The 22,940-nt window shown below is 39.4% G+C and overlaps 2 protein-coding genes and 1 long non-coding RNA gene across 3 annotated transcripts in view; 1 reads left to right on the forward strand and 2 right to left on the reverse strand.

Moving 5' to 3' along the window:
- Positions 1 to 10,883, forward strand: part of LOC129767482 (uncharacterized) — a 36,843-nt gene extending 25,960 nt beyond the window's left edge. Inside the window, exons 5-6 of the mRNA XM_055768450.1 lie at positions 9,384 to 9,670; positions 9,729 to 10,883. Of these exons, the coding sequence (XP_055624425.1) occupies positions 9,384 to 9,670; positions 9,729 to 9,821 (380 nt within the window). The 3' untranslated portion in view covers positions 9,822 to 10,883. The remainder of the gene's footprint in view (positions 1 to 9,383; positions 9,671 to 9,728) is intronic.
- LOC129766793 (uncharacterized) overlaps positions 1 to 22,940 on the reverse strand; it is a 44,833-nt gene that overhangs the window by 16,141 nt on the left and 5,752 nt on the right. The window lies entirely within an intron of this gene.
- On the reverse strand, positions 21,506 to 22,371 carry LOC129767483 (uncharacterized). The gene is made up of 3 exons (XR_008741524.1): positions 22,034 to 22,371; positions 21,854 to 21,966; positions 21,506 to 21,792 (listed from the first exon to the last, which is right to left on the reverse strand). It is a non-coding gene; the product is annotated as an uncharacterized LOC129767483 (long non-coding RNA).

A 22,940-nucleotide genomic window follows, 5' to 3' on the forward strand; every position in this document is an offset into this window, starting at 1 on the left:
CTGTCATTTCGCTATCCAACTCTTGACGAGTAAAGTTCAGTGTCGTTATTGTGCGTTGCCACTTTTACTATTGTGCGATTGGTATAGTGTACGAGTGAAGGTCATTGCTGTCCGCTTTCGAATTGACCTTTTGTGAAGTGGAACAAAGGAAGCAGCGCTCTTGCAGCTTGCAGCCCTTGGCGGCTGTTGAACATTGGCATCAAGACGGGTCTATGGTACTAGGTGAAGCCGTTTCATCACTAAGTTGGTTAGGGGAGCGGTATATGAAAACAGTACGGAAGAAAGCAGAAGGGGAATTTTTTCCTTGAAGTGTGAAAGAGACAGACTGATCACGAGCGAGCTTGAGCACAAGCGTATTGTGTTTTGTTTACAAACAAAACACAGTAGACTTCCAAGATGGCTGAAGAGTGGTTTTAGCAAGTTGGCCCACCTTAGGATATACTTCTATGCGCCTTGATTGGCATAACGGGATCGCCATCGTGTGGCTGTCGTTAACGGGAATTATCATCACGTGACCGTGTGAGCTATTCTTGCGCTATTGTGTTGATCCATAGCGCGTAGCCTCTGTCTCTCCCTGGTTAGGGCAGTAGAGCGCAGTATCGGAACAACTTTTATATTAAGGTACACATATTTAATATTAATATTATTGTTCAACTCATATGTTCATTGCTTAATATTATCATATTTTTGTTTGTTTGTTTTGTTTTTTTTTTTTTTGAGATTATTGTTAAAATCAATAATAGATTAGAAATAAGACAAAAATTTTTGTAAAATGGAGAATAGTGGAGGACCTCCAGAGATGGAGATCTCCGATAATGAATCCCATTCAAGATCTGGGAAAAAACATAAACGAGTCCCTCAAAAAGAAGATAATTCTTCTGGGGACGAATCTGCTCATCCTTCCAAGCCCCCCTCTAAGAAAATAGCAAGCCTCCCTTCTGAACCCACTGTTACTTCCACTCCTCCTCTCCCATCATCGATTTCGCTTCCCCCTTCTGATGTTTCCGATCCAACCCAATCCTCGTCCTCGTCCTCGTCCTCGTCTTCTCCCTCTGTTGTCTCCGCTCCACGTGTCAGAGTTTATCCAGAAGATGCACCTGGAACTGGCCCGTGGGTTGTTTTCCTCCGGCCAAAACCAAAAGGAAAAAGCCTTAACGTGATTCAGATCATGAAAGATCTGGTCAGATACACTTCTGTATCTGAAATTCGCAGGGTTAGACCGAACAAATTGCGGGTTGTCGTGAATGAACGGAAACACGCAAACGAGATTGTTGCTGACCAACACTTCACTCTCGAATATAGAACATTTATACCCTCCCATAACGTAGAAATTGAGGGGGTGATAACTGAAACGGGTCTGACGAGCGAACAAATAAAAAAAGAAGGAAAAGGCAAGTTCAAGAAGCTTCCCTCAATGGAAGTAAAGATCTTGGACTGTCGACAACTCGGGAAACTCTCCCATGATGGGGACCAAACGAAATTTACGCCGTCCGACTCGTTTCGAGTCACCTTTGCTGGTGCCGCCCTCCCTGACTACGTTATGGTGGACAAATTGAGACTACCTGTGCGACTCTTCGTGCCAAAGCCCATGACTTGCAACAAATGCAAGTCAGTTGGTCACACTTCAGATTATTGTGCCAACAAGGAGCGCTGTGCCACTTGCGGAGAGCAACATGAGGGGAAATCCTGCAGTGCGACTGAGCATAAGTGTCCATATTGCGGAGGATCCCCACACGCGCTCTCAGCTTGTGAAATTTACAAGAGTCGCTGGGAGAAACAGAAGCGCTCTTTAAAGGAACGCTCGAAGCGCACTTTTGCGGACATTTTAAAGGGCGCTTCTCCACTGGCCCAACAACAACAACAACCAATCTCAACACACAATATCTTTTCCACGTTGCCAGTTGATGAAATGGAAGCGGACACAGCTAGCGGGGGAACACCGTTTATTTTCAAAGGGAATCCCCGGCGCAAAAATGTGACCACTCCCAAAGTTCAAGAACAAGTCCCCCCGGTGATCCCCCAGTTAGCTTGCCTAAAAAATCGAGTGCAGCGGACAAGCAAAATCAGGTTCCTCCTGGCTTCCGTGGGAATAGTTCACCTTCGAACGACCCAGCACTCGAGGGGACATCAAAAACCCCAACTGTCCCTGTTTTTCCGTCCAGCTCAACTTCCCAATCGGGATTTATACAGATGTCTGACCTTTTGGATCAAATCTTCAAGTGTTTTAATGTTTCCGACTCCATCAGAACCCTTGTCATCCCAATGCTTCCAGTATTAAAGACAATTTTACAGCAATTGATGCAAACATGGCCCCTTCTTGCAATGATTATCTCTCTTGATGTCTAATTTAGATAGAGAGGTCGGAGATATCACTGTTTTTCAGTGGAATTGTCGTAGTCTTATCCCTAAATTGGATACATTCAAATTTTTAATTCATAACTTCAATTGTGATGTTTTTGCTCTGTCCGAAACTTGGCTTTCTTCGCGAGATGATATCTCTTTCCACGATTTTAATATTATGGACCGTGTTGACAGATACGGAGGGGTGCTATTGGGGATCAATAAGTGCCACTCATTTTTTCGAATTGACCTTCCACCTATTGGAGGGATCGAAGCTGTTGCTTGTCATGCAAACATCAGAGGCAAAGACCTCTGTATTGTCAGCTTGTATTGGCCTCCGAGAGCTGCGGTTAGCCGCAAACAACTTGATGACATGTGCTCACTCCTTCCTGAGCCATGATTGATCTAGGGAGACTTCAACTCTCATGGAACTGCCTGGGGGGAACAGTACGACGACAATCGTTCATTGTTGATATATGACCTTTGTAACAACTTCAATATGACCGTTTTGAACACTGGGGAAACAACACGTGTGCCTAAACCACCTGCTAACCCAAGTGCTCTTGACCTCTCGCTTTGCTCGAATTCACTATCGTTAGATTGCAAGTGGAATGTAATCCAGGACCCCAACGGTAGTGATCACTTGCCAATCAAAATTTCCATCACCATTGGGTCGAATTCTTCTGAATCTATAAACATGGCATATGACCTCACAAGACACATTGACTGGAAAAAATATACGGACGCGATTGCTCTAGCCATCAATTCCAGAGATGGTTTACCTCCATTGGAGGAGTATAACTTCCTTTCTCGTTTGATCTATGACAGCGCGGTTCGCGCTCAAACGAAACCCATCCCAGGTTCCACTATTCGTCGAAGGCCTCCTAATCTATGGTGGGATAGCATATGTTCCAAGCTTTATGTAAAAAAATCGAATGCATTTAAAGCTTTTCGGAAACGTGGAACCCCTGAAAATTTTCAGACGTATTTGGACCTTGAAAATCAATTTAAAAACTTGATCAAAGGGAAAAAACGTGCTTATTGGCGAAATTTCGTGGGAGGTTTGTCACGAGAAACGTCAATGAAAAAATTATGGAAAGTGGCTCGAAACATGAGAAATCGCTCTTCAACGAATGAAAGCGAAGAATATTCACATCGATGGATTTTTAATTTTGCACGGAAGGTTTGTCCCGATTCCGCTCCCGTGCAGAAAATTGTTCGAGATATACCACAAGATAGGTGCGATCTTGATTCCGAGTTTTCGATGGTAGAATTCTCTCTTGCTCTCCTTTCATGTAACAATTCTGCTCCGGGATCGGATAGAATTAAGTTCAACTTGCTGAAAAATCTCCCTGATGTGGCGAAACATCGCTTGTTGAACTTATTCAATCGGTTTCTGGAGCATAATATTGTTCCAGATGATTGGAGACAAGTACGAGTTATAGCTATTCAAAAACCCGGAAAACCCGCGTCCGACTTCAATTCGTACCGCCCAATAGCAATGCTGTCTTGTATACGGAAATTGTTGGAGAAAATGATCTTGTTTCGCCTTGATCGATGGGTTGAAACGAATGGCCTACTCTCAGATACACAATATGGGTTCCGCAGGGGCAAGGGGACGAATGATTGTCTTGCGTTGCTTTCTTCAGATATTCAAATGGCTTACGCCGAAAAAAAACAAATGGCTTCAGTATTCTTGGACATAAAGGGGGCCTTTGATTCTGTTTCAATAGAGGTTTTGTCAGACAAATTACACTCTCGGGGTCTGCCGCCTCTATTGAATAATATGTTATATAACTTGCTTTGTGAGAAACATTTGAACTTTTCTCACGGAGATTCGGCAGTAAGTCGGGTCTCTTACATGGGCCTCCCCCAGGGCTCATGTTTAAGCCCCCTTTTGTACAACTTCTATGTAAGCGACATCGACAATTGCCTTACACAAAATTGCAGCCTAAGACAACTTGCAGATGATGGAGTGGTGTCTATCGTAGGATCAAACGAATCCGACCTGCAAGGACCCTTACAAGATACTTTGAACAAATTTTCAACCTGGGCCATTGGGCTAGGGATCGAATTCTCCACGGAGAAAACAGAGATGGTGGTTTTTTCTAGGAAGCATAGACCAGCAAAACCAAAGCTTCAACTTTTGGGTAAACCGATCACTCATGCTATGTCATTCAAGTATCTTGGGGTCTGGTTCGACTCCAAATGTACTTGGGGGGCCCATATTAGGTATCTGAGTAAAAAATGTCAACAAAGAATAAACTTTCTCCGTACAATTACCGGCACCTGGTGGGGAGCCCATCCCGAAGATCTTATTATGTTGTATCGAACAACTATTCTCTCAGTGATGGAGTATGGCAGTTTCTGTTTTCAATCAGCTGCCAAAACACACCTCATTAAACTCGAGCGAATTCAGTATCTTTGTCTCCGTATTGCGTTGGGATGTATGCCCTCAACGCATACCATGAGTCTCGAGGTTTTGGCAGGCGTACTCCCACTAAAAGATCGCTTCAATTTATTATCTCTTCGGTTCCTCATCCGGTGTAAGGTTATGAATCCATTGGTGATCGGAAATTTTGAGCAATTGATCGAGCTAAATTTTCATTCTGGATTCATGAATTCATATCATGAATTCACCTCTATGCAGGTTGTTCCTTCTTCGTATATTCCCAACCGTGTTTGTTTTCCTGACTACATCAATTCCTCTGTACATTTCGATCTGTTCATGAAGGAGAAAATCCATGAAAATCCAGATTATCTTAGATTGGGGTTCGTTCCTACAATCTTCAATGCAAAGTATGGGCGTATCAATTGTGATAATATATACTTTACTGATGGGTCCTCTATGAATGAGTCCACAGGATTTGGAGTGTTTAACGTATTTTTTAGCACCTCACACAGTCTTCAGAATCCTTGCTCAGTGTATATTGCTGAATTGGCAGCAATACACTGGGCGCTGGACAGCGTCGCCTCACGACCTGTTGAACACTATTACATTGTAACGGATAGTCTTAGCTCTGTCGAAGCTATCCGTTCAGTGAGGCCGGAAAAGCACTCGCCGTACTTCCTTGAGAGAATACGAGAAATTTTGAGTGCTTTATCCAGACGCTGTTATGTCATTACCTTTGTCTGGGTCCCTTCACATTGCTCAATTCCGGGTAATGAGAGGGCTGACTCATTGGCAAAGGTAGGTGCAATTGAAGGCGATATTTATCAGCGTCAAATCGCCTTCAATGAATTTTATTCTTTAGTTCGCAAAAATACCATCGCTAACTGGCAACGCAAGTGGAATGAAGATGAATTGGGCCGGTGGTTTCACTCGATTATCCCTAAGGTTAGCCTCAAACCGTGGTTCAAAAGACTAGACTTGAGTCGGGACTTTATCCGCACCTTCTCCCGACTCATGTCCAATCACTGTTCGTTAGATGCACTACTCTTTCGTTTCAATCTTGCCAGCAGCAATTTCTGCGTTTGTGGCCAAGGTTATCACGACATCGAGCACATTGTTTGGTCGTGCGAGGTGTATCTGGTCGCCAGATCGAATTTAGAAAACTCCCTTCGGGCCCGAGGAAGACAGCCCAATGTGCCGGTGAGAGATGTGTTGGCTCGGTTAGACCTTGATTACATGTCCCATATATATGTTTTCCTTAAAGCTATAGATCTTCGTGTGTGATTGTCCCTACATCCTTATACCCTCCTTTCCTTCCTTTGCGGGTAATTCGTCCCCTTGCTATAAATAGTAGAATAAGTTGAAATGTAAATAAACTATAGATATACGAATAGATTTAAGAATTGAGTGCTCATCAACATTGTTACAATTTCCTTATATCCCATCCTTCTCCTAAAAATATGTCACCCTTCTAAACTCGAGTACACCGCGAGTAATCGGTTTTCCACCTTACTAACCATAGATGTAAGAAAATTGTTTCTATATATATATAGTTTTAAAAATATATTTAAGAATTCGGCTCCTTTAAACTTAAGTAACTGAGCCTGTAAAAATAAACGAATTAAAAAAAAAATTAGAGTCGGTCCAGTAGTTCAAAAGTCATGAATTTTTGAAATAAGTAATTTTAGGAAAAAAGTGAAAAAAAGTTATTTTTCGGACCATCCTACAACAGAAATGGTCACCCTAACAAAAAAATTTAAAAAAATACGAGTCTAATTGTTTGCGATTAAGAACAAATCTACAACTCTTCACGAAAATCTGAAAACCACTATATTGGTTTGGCATGGAATGGTCTTTTACAATGGTAGAAGCGAATGAACTTTATAGTTCAAAGCTTCTATAGTAGTATAAATTAATCACAATTTCCTGATTTTAGGGTGCCTCCGTAGCCATAACGGTTGTACGTCCGCTTATCAAGTAAACGACAGTGGACTCTCCAGGACTCTCCATTGAATGTTCTTCCAATAGTTCTTTTTCAAGACAAGAGGCGAATGAATTTTGTAGTTTTATGTCTCTTTTTTATACCTTTTATACCTTTCATACATCAATATTAAAGTCAATGTAGATTGATTAACTGTATTTGAGGCAAAGTTTTGTTAGTTTGAGGTGTGGAATGAGAATACCCAGAAAAGCTTTCCCAAAAAGATTATCGGACTGCACTCGTGTGATGTTTTCTATTTCCTTCATTCATTATTCAACTATAATCTTAATCACTAATTATTGATTTGATTGATTCAAACAAATATTTTATTTTTTGACGTGGGACTACGTGAAAGGGGCCTATTTCAAAGTATGGGGTGGAAAATGTGAAAGATTTTGAATGTGTTTTCAATTAGGGGATGGATTTTTATCGATACACAAATTATTTTCTCTTAATTACTTAATTTTTTTCTCTTAAAGGGTGTGTCACATCGAATTGCATCACGGAAAAAACGCTGTAGAAATTTAATTTTTAGGAATTATATCTTCAGCTTTCGCTTATAATCAGATAAGAGTGTATAGATCACGTTGGCCATGCTTCTCTGTCAATTTTTCGTAAATTTGGAAAAATGTCGTCGAACGAAAAAGAGCGTCGTGAATTAATCCTGTGCACTCATTTCGCGAATCCGGAGTTGTCACATCGGGACATCGGTAAGATGCTGGGAATCGTCCAATACACGGTCAGCAGAGTACTAAAACGATACTTCGAGAACCTAACCATCGACCGGAAGGTGAAGAACGGCAAAAATGGATGCTCCGTCAGTGAAAAAGATCACAAGCGCGTAGTTAAACAGTTTAGACGTGATCCGAGAAGTTCGGTCCGGGATTTCGCCAATAAGCTGAATTTGTCAAGTTCATTCGTCCAGCGGACCAAGCAGCGGGAGGCCCTTGTACATTCAAGTTTCAGAAACCGCGACGAAAGGCAAAACATGGTGGGGAAGACGCGAGCCCGGAAGCTGTACACCGAAATGCTGACGAAGCCGCATTGCCTGGTAATGGACGACGAAACCTACGTCAAAGCGGACTTTCGTCAGCTGCCGGGCCTGTTGTTCTTCTCCGCAGAGGACAAATTCAGCGTTCCGGAGGAGATTCGCAAGCAGAAACTATCCAAGTTTGTCAAAAAGTACATGGTGTGGCAAGCGATCTGCTCTTGCGGAAAGCGGAGCGCCCCCTTCGTGATGACCGGCACGGTAAACGGGCAGGTTTACCTTAAGGAGTGCCTACAGAAGCGCTTACTACCACTATTGAAGCAGCACGAGGGCCCGACCATCTTCTGGCCGGATCTCGCTTCGTGCCACTATTCAAAGGACGTGTTGGAGTAGTACGAAGCCAACGGGGTCACCTTCGTACAAAAGGAAATGAACCCGCCCAACGCGCCGAAGCTTCGCCCAATAGAGAAATATTGGGCGATTATGAAGCAGGCCCTCCGGAAGAACCCAAAAGTTGTCAAATCGGAGGCGGACTTCAAGAGAAAATGGATTTCTATTCAAAAAAAAAACTACAACCTGACGTTGTACAGAACCTTATGGACGGGGTAAAGAGGAAGGTGCGAGCATACGGGCTTGGGCTCGAAGTATGAATAAAAAGAAAATGCCAAAAGTTGTTTAATAGTTTTTATTTTACTGTCTAAAATTTTCAAAAGGATCGGTCTACTGGGGGAATTTCTACAGCGTTTTTTCCGTGATGCAATTTAATGTGACACACCCTTTAATATAAAAAAAATATGTTGTTTTCAACAAATCAGAAGCCATGTTCATTCCCAAAATTGCATCGGAATACGATATACTGCTGTTTTAGTCCTTCCACCCAATACCCATATCGTTAGAGGTATCCAACATTGTTGGTCATTTAGAGCCCTAATCAGCAAACCGGAAGTCGAAACAAGATTATACTGTTTTTCCGTTCGTCAGTTACTTTCATCCAGTACCTACATAATTAGGTATGTTTGTTATTTCCGGGCAATTGGAAATAGAATCGCCGGTTCAGGACCATGGAGAGGTCGGCTTAGGACTCCCATTTTTGAATGTGTCGGAAAAAGAGTCTTCCGATTTGGCCTTTGGTTGGTCCCCTTTTTTGGCACACATGAACCACACCGACCAGTACAAAACATAGTTTAAGAGTTATAGTTTTCATCTGCAGAAATCAAAATCCTCCATAGCTCTCATGATGCGATTTGGAAGGAAACAGATCAGATCAATTTTCGACTTTGACTTTGACTGTGTATGTATGGTCGTACCATACAACAAAGCACGAAGCTCTCCATTAGGAGACGAATGAATCGTATGATTTGAACAAAGAAAAAAAGAACCGTGAACAAACAAAAAAAGAAGAAATAAGAAGAAGAAGCTCTCTATGAAATTTTGGCCAAATTCGAATAAACCTGAAGCATTGCAGAATAGTGGACAACAATTGCAATATGACTTGGAAAACCCGGGTCGGGATGCTAAACCGATATGGAGATCTCAGGTCCAGATTTTCACGAAATTTATCTTTAGACCTCCCACAGACTGCCGACTCGGCCGATAGTTTGGTCGGGTTGGGTTGCTAGTGTAATGTATCCCGTCTCGTATACAAAACGTATGACAAATGTTTTTGATTTTTCATTATTTAGCCGAGGAACTGGAGTCTATGCACGTCGAGGAAACCTGCCTCTCGATAGACAACCCCAACCATTCCCTCTCGGATGAGTGCCACTCTTACGACGCCCAGATGTATGATGGATCATCCACATCTTCCATGATTCCTCAACAGGAAATCAAAGGGCCGGAAATTTTGTACAAATCCAGCAAACAATTATATAAAGCAGTTGCCAAAGAGTGTGGTATAACGTGCAAAATGTCTGACCAATGCCGATGTTTGGACTGCCAGAGCCGTTACTTTGATTGCGAATATGACCAGGTAAATGATTAAAAAGGATAGATGTTACTTAACGAATAATTTTATCACTTCTTTACAGAACGAAAACGAGAAAACTGATGGAGGCCTGGGCGCTGGTACGCCAATGTTCATTAGTGAGGTTATGCATGGTACAGCTTGTACCATTCTTTAAACATTGAAGTATAAAATTGTGTCACTGAATAAATGCCTAATGGTCCTACTAAATAATAGCAAACAATCATACAGTCACACCTAACGAAACAAACTGTTGCACAAATCTTACAGCATAACTTATAATGCATAAAATATATAACAGAAATAAAGCCTTTTGAAACATTTTATCTTTGAAAATATTAATTGAAAGATTTCGTCACGACTGCATAGCTATAGTAAATTCACATTGTAAGAAACTACTGGTTAACATACTGTTGAATTACAAATAGCCATGGATACTTACTCAACTCAATGTTCAATGGATACAGAAAAAGAAAAAAAACTAACATTATTGCTAATCAGTGAAACTATCCTAAATAATAGCCGGTAAGGGATTTGAGCAGTAAGAACGCGAACAACGTTCAAGATGATATGAATGGCCTTCACGAAAATGTTCGGAAAACAATGACTCCAGTTTTATTTCATTATCACAAAACGATACTTTATAGTTGTTGTAACATATTTAGCAAATGTATTATCATTTAAAATGTTTTGGTAAATTGCCAACCAAATGTATAGCTCCTAAATTACAGTTTACTCAGCATAGACTTATCCGTTACATGATTGATTTCACAAAAAAAAGAAAAGTAAATTCAGAACGCGGAAAACTTATTATATATTTGATAAAGCGATAAAGTAGTGATACAAAGCATATATTTACAACAATATTTGCCCCAGAAATGTGAATGTAAACAAAAATCTATTATAGAAAAAACTACCCCCCTAGATTCACTGCAGCTCTGAAACGGGTTTTTGATACACTTCAAAGTGATATGGTACTTTGAGGTGGATATCGAAAAGTAAATAGAAGATACCTTAATGTTCAGCACAAGTTTCATGTTTGATCGATCATATTTTACAGTTTCGAACAAGGACGAATATGATAACAAATTTTGTTCAGTTTATCTAGAAGAACAGTACTACAATCCATAAAGGTGAATATGTCGACTTATTCTGAGTAAAGGCAAAAAGCGCATTATTTTATATCGATGAAAATATTCATTACTCTGTGGTATACATAATGTAATGTTCTCCTCATAGAAAAAAATAAAAAGTATTACTAAAAGCGCAAATTGTTTTAATTCTAATAGCTAACAGAAACCGAAGAGTATCAGAGATTATTCCTGCCTCCACATTCCCAAAATGGTCCGCTCAATAGCGGTTCTTTCGTACCGCACTCTCCGTTTATCCCTTAGAGGTGAACGAACTGAAAAGTTTAAAACCTCGTTCTCCGTTTATCGGATAAAATTTACTGGTCCTTTTCGCCTCTTCTTTCTGGGATCATATCCCAGAAGCATAGGAGCCCAAACTGCAAAATTTGACAACTCTTCACGCTTTCCCACCGTTTTTGATGGATTTTAAACATTCAACAACAGCTAATTACATACAGTTACATCTTCATGTCGTCCGTAGAGTATCAGCTGCCATCATCGTCCTCAAATGGTCATCATGTTTTCTCGTATGTTAACCCATTACTGTCCAGGTGTACAAGAACTTGATCCAAATGGCATGAAACTTTCTAGTCCATCTAGGTTTGTCCCGAAACAGGTGGGAAACGCAATATTTTGGTTTGGAGTTCTTTGGATGTTGAGATATCTGACGTATGAAATTTCATACGATGAGCCGGTACAGTATCAAAAATGGAAATCATTTGAATATCGAACAAAATGGTTTTATTTCATAAAATACTTCAACAACCAATTTCATGGTTTATTAGCACTTTCGTGTACTGCCGTTCTACGCATAATTGTCCCACGGTTCATAGGGATTGCATAGAACATAGTACAGTTATGCGTAGAACGGCAGTGTATCGGATTTAGTATCACTGAGTAAAGGATGTGTCACATCAAATTGCATCACGGAAAAAACGCTGTAGAAATTTTATTTTTAGGAATTATATCTTCAGCTTTCGCTTATAATCAGATAAGAGTGTATAGATCACGTTGGCCATGCTTCACTGTCAATTTTTCGTAAATTTGGAAAAATGTCGTCGAACGAAAAAGAGCGTCGTGAATTAATCATTTCGAGAATCCGGAGTTGTCACATCGTGACATCGGTAAGATGCTGGGAATCGTCCAATCCACGGTCAGCAGAGTACTAAAACGATACTTCGAGAACCTAACCATCGACCGGAAGGTGAAGAACGGCAAAAATGGATGCTCCGTCAGTGAAAAAGATCACAAGCGCGTAGTTAAGCAGTTTAGACGTGATCCGAGAAGTTCGGTCCGGGATGTCGCCAATAAGCTGAATTTGTCAAGTTCATTCGTCCAGCGGACCAAGCAGCGGGAGGGCCTGCGTACATACAAGGTTCAGAAGGCTCCTAACCGCGACGAAAGGCAAAACATGGTGGGGAAGACGCGAGCACGGAAGCTGTACATCGAAATGCTGACGAAGCCGCATTGCCTGGTAATGGACGACGAAACCTACGTCAAAGCGGACTTTCGTCAGCTGCCGGGCCTGTTGTTCTTCTCCGCAGAGGACAAATTCAGCGTTCCGGAGGAGATTCGCAAGCAGAAACTATCCAAGTTTGCCAAAAAGTACATGGTGTGGCAAGCGATCTGCTCTTGCGGAAAGCGGAGCGCCCCCTTCGTGATGACCGGCACGGTAAACGGGCAGGTTTACCTTAAGGAGTGCCTACAGAAGCGCTTACTACCACTATTGAAGCAGCACGAGGGCCCGACCATCTTCTGGCCGGATCTCGCTTCGTGCCACTATTCAAAGGACGTGTTGGAGTGGTACGAAGCCAACGGGGTCACCTTCGTGCCAAAGGAAATGAACCCGCCCAACGCGCCGGAGCTTCGCCCAATAGAGAAATATTGGGCGATTATGAAGCAGGCCCTCCGGAAGAACCCAAAAGTTGTCAAATCGGAGGCGGACTTCAAGAGAAAATGGATTTCTGTTCAAAAAAAACTACAACCTGACGTTGTACAGAACCTTATGGACGGGGTAAAGAGGAAGGTGCGAGCATACGGGCTTGGGCTCGAAGTATGAATAAAAAGAAAATGCCAAAAGTTGTTTAATAGTTTTTATTTTACTGTCTAAAATTTTCAAAAGGATCGGTCTACTGGGCGAATTTCTACAGCGTTTTTTCCGTGATGCAATTTGATGTGACACACCCTTTATGGTACCGGAAAAAGCACTCCGAAGGGTGCAAACCCATATCACACTTCAAGCAAATATACGTCGTACATCGGTTGCAATACGCACACCTTCGTTGGGTACCAGTTGGAGTCGTATTAATGAAATGATTTATTCCGTCAAACCTAACTTCGGATGACTTCGAGTGTTTAGGCTTGATCTGCATGAACTCGAACCTTGCTGGATTTATGTCACTCATCCGAATTTAAGGACATTTTTCCCAGTGTCTGGCTCTTCGCTTCTTGCTGCTGCCCGAGGAGCATTTTTGTGATTGGCCTTGTTCAATGTTGCTCTCGACATTCACTTGTTTGCCAAAACGGGGAGGGCCGTTCTCCGAGTCACTATCTCCAGCATCCACATCGCTGTCTCCACCGCTTGGGGGCACGATGACAAAGTCAATATCATTTGTTGACAATAGATTTTCGAAAGCGTCTTCGTGCAAATCAATCAGATAATTGTACAACTCCTCCGGATTATCGGGAAGCTGATATATCTTAATGAGAAAAAAATATACCGTAGTTGCACAGCGTATGAAATTGTATACGCTCAAAAGTAAACATAGATTCTTTTGCGGTTTCATAATTTTCTTCGGATTTTTTGCTAGATATCATTTTTTACACTTGTCTAGTAGTATTGTGTCACAGGTTTTAGCAATTTAGATAAAGGATTCTAAGGTAAAACTTTGATAAATTTACGTTTACTTTTGCGACTCCATTAAACTCGAACTTTACAAGCTTCAATACACAACAAAACAACAAAAATGACAGATAAAATGACACTGACACAAAAAACAGTCTTAAATTGGCATGTGGTATCATTTAAAAAGCGCTTAACACTTTAGTTTCATCAAAAACAGTTTATCAAAAACGGGCATTTTTGCATATTAGATTTCATACGCTGGGCATTAATGGGTTAACCGAGTATATTTTCAGGACTCAAATCAAGGAATCAGATTATTCAAAACCTACGACGATTACCATGCATACACACCTGTAAAGATTGATTTACATGCTTCAATAGTGACGGTTTAGGATAAGAAGTCAATAATTTATTATCAGTTTTGACGTAGGACTAGAGCTTAGGACAGACTCGCTACTCGCATTCTCGCATTCAATTCAATCTTGCATGGATTTTTATTGCATACAATTTACTTTTGTACTCAGATGAACTTGAGAGATGCAATAAATTCAGAGGGAAATGTTGAACCCAAATTACATAAGCTTAAAGTTAAACTTAAGCAACTAGCTTCTTCGCTGAATGTCTTGACCGAATAATAACTCTAACGAAAGAGCGATCTGCGCTGTAAATTTAGGATTGTTAAAAACGTCTAGTGGTATTACTATCGATACTGCTTCCTGATCTTTGCATTGAAATGTTAATGAACAATCTTACCCGTCTAAATTCTTTTTGGATAGTCTTCTTTCTAGTTGCCAGCTGTTTCTCCTGTATTAACGTTCTCGCCTGTCAACACTCACTATCAAATATGTACGAAATATGTAGGAGACATTCCATGAAAGTATGTCAGTATGTGATGTTTTCAACTAGCGAGGCAATAAGTTATACAGGGTTTTCCATTTCGGGCTTCCGAAAGTATACAGCGCTGCGCTGACAACCGTTTGACATAGCTGTCAACCAAAGCGTCATATCGTTAGTTGAATGTCTGCCATTTTACAATATGGATCGTTTTAGCATCGCACAACGTGTTAATTTTGTTAAATTATACTATAAAAATGATGAAAAACCGGCAAATGTTTTTCGAGCATTACGGACGGATTTTGGTCGTCATGGACGGCCTACAGAGCACATAATCGCTAATGTAGTGCGTAAATTCGAACAAACTGGATCCGTAGCGGATATTGTGAAACCTGTGCATCATCGTAATGTGGAACCAAAGATGTGGTGATCACTGTACTATCATCACGACTTCAATTCGGAAAAATTGCTTGCAGTTCGACCGGTCGGAAGCTTTGTCAAAGTCCCTTTCGATCAGAAGCTCTTCACTTACCTGCGCCATACCAAGTGACAATATGCGTTTAGTGGTATGATCCACCAACGATGGCAGTGAAGTTTCTGCAGATATTGCGAGCATTCTTCAGCACTCCGGAAGACATCGTTCGCAAGCTTCAATCATTTATGTATTACCATGTAGTCAATCAGTACAACTATTGAAATATATAAATACATACCTTTTATAATAGGAATTAATCTGCGGAACATTGCACTGCTTAGTTGATCTACGTAGAAGAGTTCCCATCAATGAATGAAGACAAGACTTCATCTTCAATTTAAATCGTTTAGATTCGTTGTGAAATTTCCATGCCCGCCGAATTTTGCTCGCTAGTGTAGGAGTTGTTTGCAATGCTGCATTTTCAATTTTTAAAAATGCATATTTCCATATAATAACTATTCGCCGATATATTCGTCGTTAGATTCATATGTTCAAAAGCAAAATATTAAAGTTTGACTTTCGTATCGTTATTCGGTAAATATAATAGTCATACATATACACACTTGTCAAAGAATTTCACTTGTGGAAGAATTGTAAACAGTAAACTATAAACTAATCGGTGGCTTATGGTAATTTTTAACAGTTACAGTTTCGGGGATATTTTTTTATAATGGACAATATCGACAAGAAAACAAGAAAAAGAAAAGGAAGTTCCTAGAATTTTTTTTATTCCATCTTTTTATGCCCCATCTAACAAAAGGCATTAATTCTTAGTTTACCAAGTAAACAGAGACAAAGAGTATTAGAAATATGCAAACTTTATATTCCAGAACCTTTATCATCTGGTAATTATCTAGAAGGTCGTTATATATCCTTCCCTTCGATAAAAGACCCCAAAAACACGCAACAACTGCATGAAATGTAAAAAAAAATATGTTTGTTTCGAGCATGCAGTTATGCTATGTTCTGATTCTAACTCCAATGAAATCGCAATCAATTAATATGTTTTTATGTTATTTTATAGCTTTTTATACTTTCATGAATTATATTCAGTTGCCTACTTTTAATTAATAACAGTGAAAATTCGAATTTCGTTATTTGTGTTGGAGTATCAAAAATTACTCTATTTTGAGGAGGCTGAATTAGATGACTATTAAAACATAATAAAGACGAAGAAAACGTATTTTTTGGAGTTTTTTCATTTAATCATACCCTCTTCATAAAATAAATGCCAATAAAGCCTGAAAAATACACAATGACAAAATTACAGAGAAGTTCAATTTTCGGTCTGTGACACCGTGCGCGAGTATACGTGTTATGATTTTGCACGCGAGTACAGGAGGGTTAAAGACGGTCAGCCTATGAATATTGTTTTGTGCGCTGGTGCCTGAATCGTTCAGCATCTGCATGTGCTTCTCATTCCTCCTGCGTTCATCGTGCATGAATTCGCGACCCATGTTCTAGAGTCTAGGGTAAGTTGGGGGAATTTGGACATACGGGGTGATTTGGACCACCCCTTTATCTCAAAAAGTTCGGTTCAACTTGGATTTATTATAATGTCATCTCCTTCCGAGGTGAACATTACTTATGAAATTCGAACAGTTTACTGGACGCTAAATTAATCGGCCCCGATCCTCTCAATTTTTTTAAATTTGTTCGTTTTTTTCAACAAAATCATAGTTCTGAAACATGCTGCCCGATTGAAACAAGTTTTTGAGAAATCAATTAAAGTAAATGATTTTGGTTTGTCCAGTCGAAAATATGATCATGGTTTGCCCACTTTTTTGAATGCTCTAATTCAGCGCTCCTGTGTCAAATAAGGTATTCGTATGTTTTAAAGCATATAAATAAAATTGTCTTTTCATGATTTACAGTAGTTTTATAATATATTTTTACGGAATCACATGTTTTAAAGGATTATCAAATATACCTTCTATTTATGTCAATGCGCCCCTCATTCGAGCTAAATTTCATCGATCACCAGATGATTATTTGGCACGTATTCAGATCTTTTTCTGGATTATAACACTTATAAATATTGTAAACAACATGCTTGCACACCATTTGTATCAGATTTACAAAGCTAAACCATTAAATTAACGCAAATTGATGAACTCAATTCTGATCATGAGTTGTTCAATTCAATAATGTTGTTTTGTCCACAGAATTTCTATGGCAACTGCTTGGCGCGCTGAAGTTTGTTTATTGTTTTCTTTCGCGCATAGCAGAAATAAAGTTTCTCTGTGTTGAGTGTGTCGAGGGTAACACTTTTAAAATGTCCAAGAAAAGGCAATATTCTGAAGAAAGCCTAAATTATGAATAGATCAATATGATGGCAGTAAACTCAAGCAATGATAAATGCAACATCTACTTGTGAATTCGAATGTTTTCATTCAAAAATTGTGATTTTTAAAACCGGTCAAACCATGATCATTTTTTGGACAAACCATGATCAGAGATGGTCAAACCATGATCATAATTCTTCTTTAAGGGAAATCCGTAAAAAACATAAAAATTTGAATAATTTCAACACCTTATGGTAGTATTAGCAACTAGAGACTTGGGACTTTTCAACAAACCCAAACTCGTATCGAGTATGTGTGATTTTCATGAAGAAAACTCGATTTGCATTTACTAGTTGCGTAAAAACACCCCAAATCGGACAAACCGAGATCATTTACCCTAGCTTTCTATGAAATTTCATCTTGATCAACGTACTTTCTAGATTTGAATTATTTTAAGGCAAAAAATTGGACTCAGGAAAAGTTCAACAATTCTGTCCTTGTTGAGAATTGACCATATACGTAGAAGGATTAAGGATTTTTTCCATGAAATATGATCCTCTATCACCTCCTGAAATATTCCGAATCAGTTACCTAATTCCATGTATATTTTTATTAGAGGACTGGCTCAACTATTTTCAGTTGGGCAACTAGTAACAGTTCGGCTGAAAGTTCATAAGGTTGACGTCTAGATGGCGCCTCTTGCAAAAATCTACTTGACTATCACAATGCAACATCTTTCAATGGATACGTGTCAAAATTTGATAGCAATCGGTCGATTGATTCGTGAGTTACAGCATTGTGAGTGAAACAATTTCTGTTATTGTGAAAAAATAGAAATATCACGAATCAATGAAAACGATGGCCAAATTGCAAAATTCCACCGTATTCTCAAGATCTGGTCCCAGCGACTATTTTCTGATCGCAGACCAGGAGAGAATGCTCGCTGGCAAGAAATTCAAAACCGATGATGAAGTGATTACCGAAACTGAGCCTATTTTGAGGAAAAACCGAAAGAGGACTATAAAAATGGTATCAAGTTGTAAGATCGCTATAATCGCTGTATCGCCCTCGAAGACAATTATGTTGAATAATAAAATAGAATTTTGCAAATAAACTGTTACTGTGTTACTGCTACTGTGTTACCTTATAAGCTTTTCAGCCGAACTGTTTGTGCATTAGTATTCTTATACAAATGTAAATATTGATTCCTAGAAATTGACGAAATTAAAATATTTTGGAACATTCATTTTACACGCAATTCTGTATGAAAAATTATACAGAAACTATACTGTTTTCGAGATATAACAAAATTTATAGAAAATTATCTTTGATGAAAAACCATTTAAGCATATGATGAAATATCAACCATTAAATCGTTTAATTTTTATAGTTTTGGGCTATGAGCGACCCCGTAACTATAAATGTTCGATCATAGGAAATAGCTTGGTTATTCATAGTTTACGTGAGATATTTTACGAATACATATTTCACTGAAAAAGTTCAATGATATGGGGTTCTGGAAATTTTTTTTTTATATTAACTTATATCCTTTAAACGGGTATGATGAGTTAGGATGCAGAACCACATTCTAACATGCACACGAGGAACTGGAAACTATTCAAAAATGTGCACCATTAAAGCCATCACCACCCTTTTCTTCTATTGATTAAATTTTTCAGAAGAGGACAAGGAGCCATCAGTTATCAGAGCATTTTTGAACACAAGTCTAAATAGGATAGATCTACATAGTTATAAACCTAAGTCTGATAAACATATAACTACAATAGAATATAGTATGAATAAAAATAGCATTTACTCCTACATTGTTACGTTGTCCGGAATATTGTTTGTAGAGAGTTGTGATAACTTTATAGTCAGGTAATGTAAATCAAGTATCTTATGACGGGTGTTCAGTTCTGCTTATTTGTAGGGAGGGGAATGGAGAACGGACAAGTGAATTCGGGGAAGTGAAACAGACAAAATAATAACATAATTATTTCTAAAGAAATCATATACCGTTCTAAATCATAATTTTATATTAGGCTGTCAAAAAAGTCCTGCGGTATTTTTTTTGAATTTTCATTTGTTCATAAAATTAGTTTTAAGTCAAATATGCGCCGTTTTGTTCGATGACTTGTTCCCAACGAGATGCCAACTTCATAATACCCCTGTTATAGAAGCTCGCTTCCTTATTGGCAAAAAACTCGGATAGCCAATTTTCACAGGCCTCTTTTGTGGGTAACTTCTGACTACCTAGGTCGTTCGCCATGGACAAAAACAGGTGGTAGTCACTTGGTGCAAGGTCCGGACTATACGGCGGATGCAAAAGAACCTCCCATCCGAGCTCCCGGAGCTTCTGGCGCGTCACCAAAAAAGTGTGTGGCCTGGCGTTGTCCTGATGGAAGACAATGCGACCTCTGTTTATCAAAGATGGCCTCTTCTTCATGAGTGTTACCTTCAAGCGGTCCAGTTGTTGGCAGTACAGGTCCCAATTGAGCGTTTGGCCATAGGGAAGCAGCTCATAATAGATTATTCCTTGACAATCCCACCAAACACACAGCAGAATCTTCCTGGCCGTTAATGAGCTTTAGCTTAGCCACCGTCTGAGCCGCTTCAGCGGGCTTCGACCACGACCGTTTGCGCTTCGCGTTGTCATAAGTGACCCACTTTTCATCGCCAGTCACCATCCGCTTCAGAAACGGGTCGATTTTGTTGCGATTCAGCAGCGATTCACATGCGTCAATACGGTCAAAGATGTTTTTTTGCGTCAACGTGTGTGGCACCCATACATCGAGCTTCTTTGTGAATCCAAGCTTCTTCAAATGGTTAATAACGGTTTGATGACTTATCCCCAGCTCTTGGCCGATGCAACAGCTGCCGGTCTTTCTCGGCTAATTCAGCGATTTTGTCGCAATTTTCGACGACAGGCCTTCCGGAGCGTGGCGCATCTTCGACGACCTCTACACCAGAACGAAAACGTTGAAACCATCGTTGTGCGGTGGAAATGGAAACTGTATCGGGTCCATAAACTGCACAGATTTTATTGGCAGCTTGAGATGCATTTTTGCCTTTGTCATAGTAGTACTGTAAAATATGTCGGATTTTCTCTTTATTTTGCTCCATATTTGCGACACTATAACTCACGAACGACTTAACCAAACAAAACACTGTCAAGGACTATATTATAGCGCGTAAAAATACCTTTCCAACAAGCTATAGTATGACTCGATACAATGAATACAACTAGAACTACGCGCTTACAACGACACCTCGCGGAAATACCGCAGGACTTTTTTGACAGCCTAATATATATATTTTACTTTGTAATAATATCTCGAAATGCTTAATGCACTGATGATAAAACTATAGAATTCACATCCCAATGCTTTTTTAGAGTAACCCCTTGGTTTCACTATCTTTTTAAATGAGAACTACATTTGAATTATAACATAGTAGGTAAAAACTTAACAGCAGTACTCATTATTGGTTGTGTTTGACGTTCACTTAGCGTGAGCATGTAGAATTTAACCGTTCATTTATATTTAAATTTCTCTCGTGTTTCATCAGTTCTCATCGTGGTTATCAGTTTACTGATATTGCTTGGTAAGTGTTTCGCAGTTGACTATTAAAAATACTCAAGCATAAATTTTTCTCCAAAAAATTAGAAAACTAAATGTACGATATTTGAATCGAACTTTTCCCAACGATTCATATTTCGGACACTTGCAATAGGTCATACTACAATGTGAGTGTTTAGGCTTATTATGAATGCATATTGTACATTCATATAATACATCAAAATATTTAGAAATCATGTATAAATAATACACATGTTTTTCAACCTCATACCAGCAGCTAAATATGAGGGACTCTGGATAATTAGTGGACAATGTGCAACTAGATGATTTTCTAACAGAAGAAACGTTGATTCCTCCCTATGCTGCCGTGTATTCCGGCAACTCATCAACTCACGGTAAAAGTAAGCTTCAAGTTACTCCTGCAATGACCACAAGCGAATTTTGGAATATGTTGAATAAAGACGCAGAACCTGCGAAGAAGTTGATTGAAATGACTATTTAAGCGCCAAAAACTTGTTGAAAGGAAAAGAGAAACTGAGTTGAAACGGATAACCTTGAATTATTTTATTACTTTGAACAACAAATAACTTGAAATCGAATATATAATTATTATTTAAACAATATAACCCTAACGATTGCGCTCCCGTGGCCGAGTGGTTAGCATCTCACATTATCATGCCGGGTGTTCGGGTTCGATTCCCGTTCTGGTCGGGGGGATTTTTCGTCAAAGAAATTTCCTTCGACTTACACTGTGGTCACGCGTATTCAAGAGCTTGCCCCTCGGAATACATTCAAGACGTGTTATTTGGCTCACGGAATCTCAACTAAGTATTAATAAATGACGCTAGTTAATGCATACGTTAAGACGGCAAAAGTTCCACAGGGAACGTTAACGCCATTCAAGAAGAAGAACCCTTACGATATTTTAAACCAGTGGTGGCCAACCTGCGGCCCTCCGACATTGTCCATGCGGCCGGCAGCCTGATTTGAAAAAAAAAACATATGAGCGGAATTAAGAATATTGTTGAAAATTCTTCCATACAATTAATTAAAAATAACGTTGTGAGTAATTCTTGTTGATCGTGTGTATCCAAGCTGATCATTTTCTGTTTTCTTGTCCGTTTTTTCCGCGCTAATTTAAGGGAGTATTCTAGTCTAGAAATTTGAAAAAAATCAATTATTTTCCTTCATATTTCTATAGTATAGGCATTCAAGAATATACCCTTATCGAAAATCCTATTATTTACCGAGTTAGAGCCATTTTAGTGATGCGGTATCTATCCTGTTACGGCCATAACAATGAACTTCAAATGCGTTTTTCTCGACCCTAGTTTTTTTTTCAAACTGACGTACACGATATCTCAAGCTCTACTGAACCGATTGTTGTCGAAATTATATGGATACAATCTGCAGGCACCCCCATTGACCATCTTTGTGTTGTTACAGAATAACTACGTCCACGCAACAATCATCAGCGATGGAGATCGATCCACGGTCGAAATAAGATCGATTCATCCATACAACTGCTCTGCTCTGCAAGAAACATCGGGCTGCTGTTCTATAAATAACTCAACAATGGATCAACGACTGTCACCGCTGTCCAGTCTTAACTGGATAAAGGAAGAACAGATAGAAAACTCTTACGACTAAATGGCTACTGTGTAAATGTGTACCATTGCAATGGTATAGAAGGGAATACTCTAACGCCGAAAAATGGCAACTGTGTAATGTGCTAATTATAGATATGATAAATATGTGACATGTACACGATTAAAATTCGGCTCTGTTACAGCTAAAATGCTAATGAGCCTAAAATAAACAAAAGGGATAAAAAAAAAATCTGCAGGAATCGCTCTATCGCATAAACCTCTAAAAAATAATATTTTTTAAATTTCACCATTTTTAAAAAGATGGGTAACGTATAAAAAAAATCGCATTTTGTTTTTCAAACGCCCGCCATTTTGCCAAAAAAACATGTTTAGACTTGTCCGAGGTTCATGCGATAGCGACATCTTTATTGATTCAGAATCTGTTTGATTTTTTTGTTTCAGATAACCAGAGCTCACTTCATCAGCTCTTAACTATTCTAGTTATGAATATTTTTTCCCCGTTCAATTTTTGTTTTTTTT

Source organism: Toxorhynchites rutilus, chromosome 2, assembly GCF_029784135.1.
Source record: "Toxorhynchites rutilus septentrionalis strain SRP chromosome 2, ASM2978413v1, whole genome shotgun sequence".
NCBI classification, from domain to species: domain Eukaryota; kingdom Metazoa; phylum Arthropoda; class Insecta; order Diptera; family Culicidae; genus Toxorhynchites; species Toxorhynchites rutilus.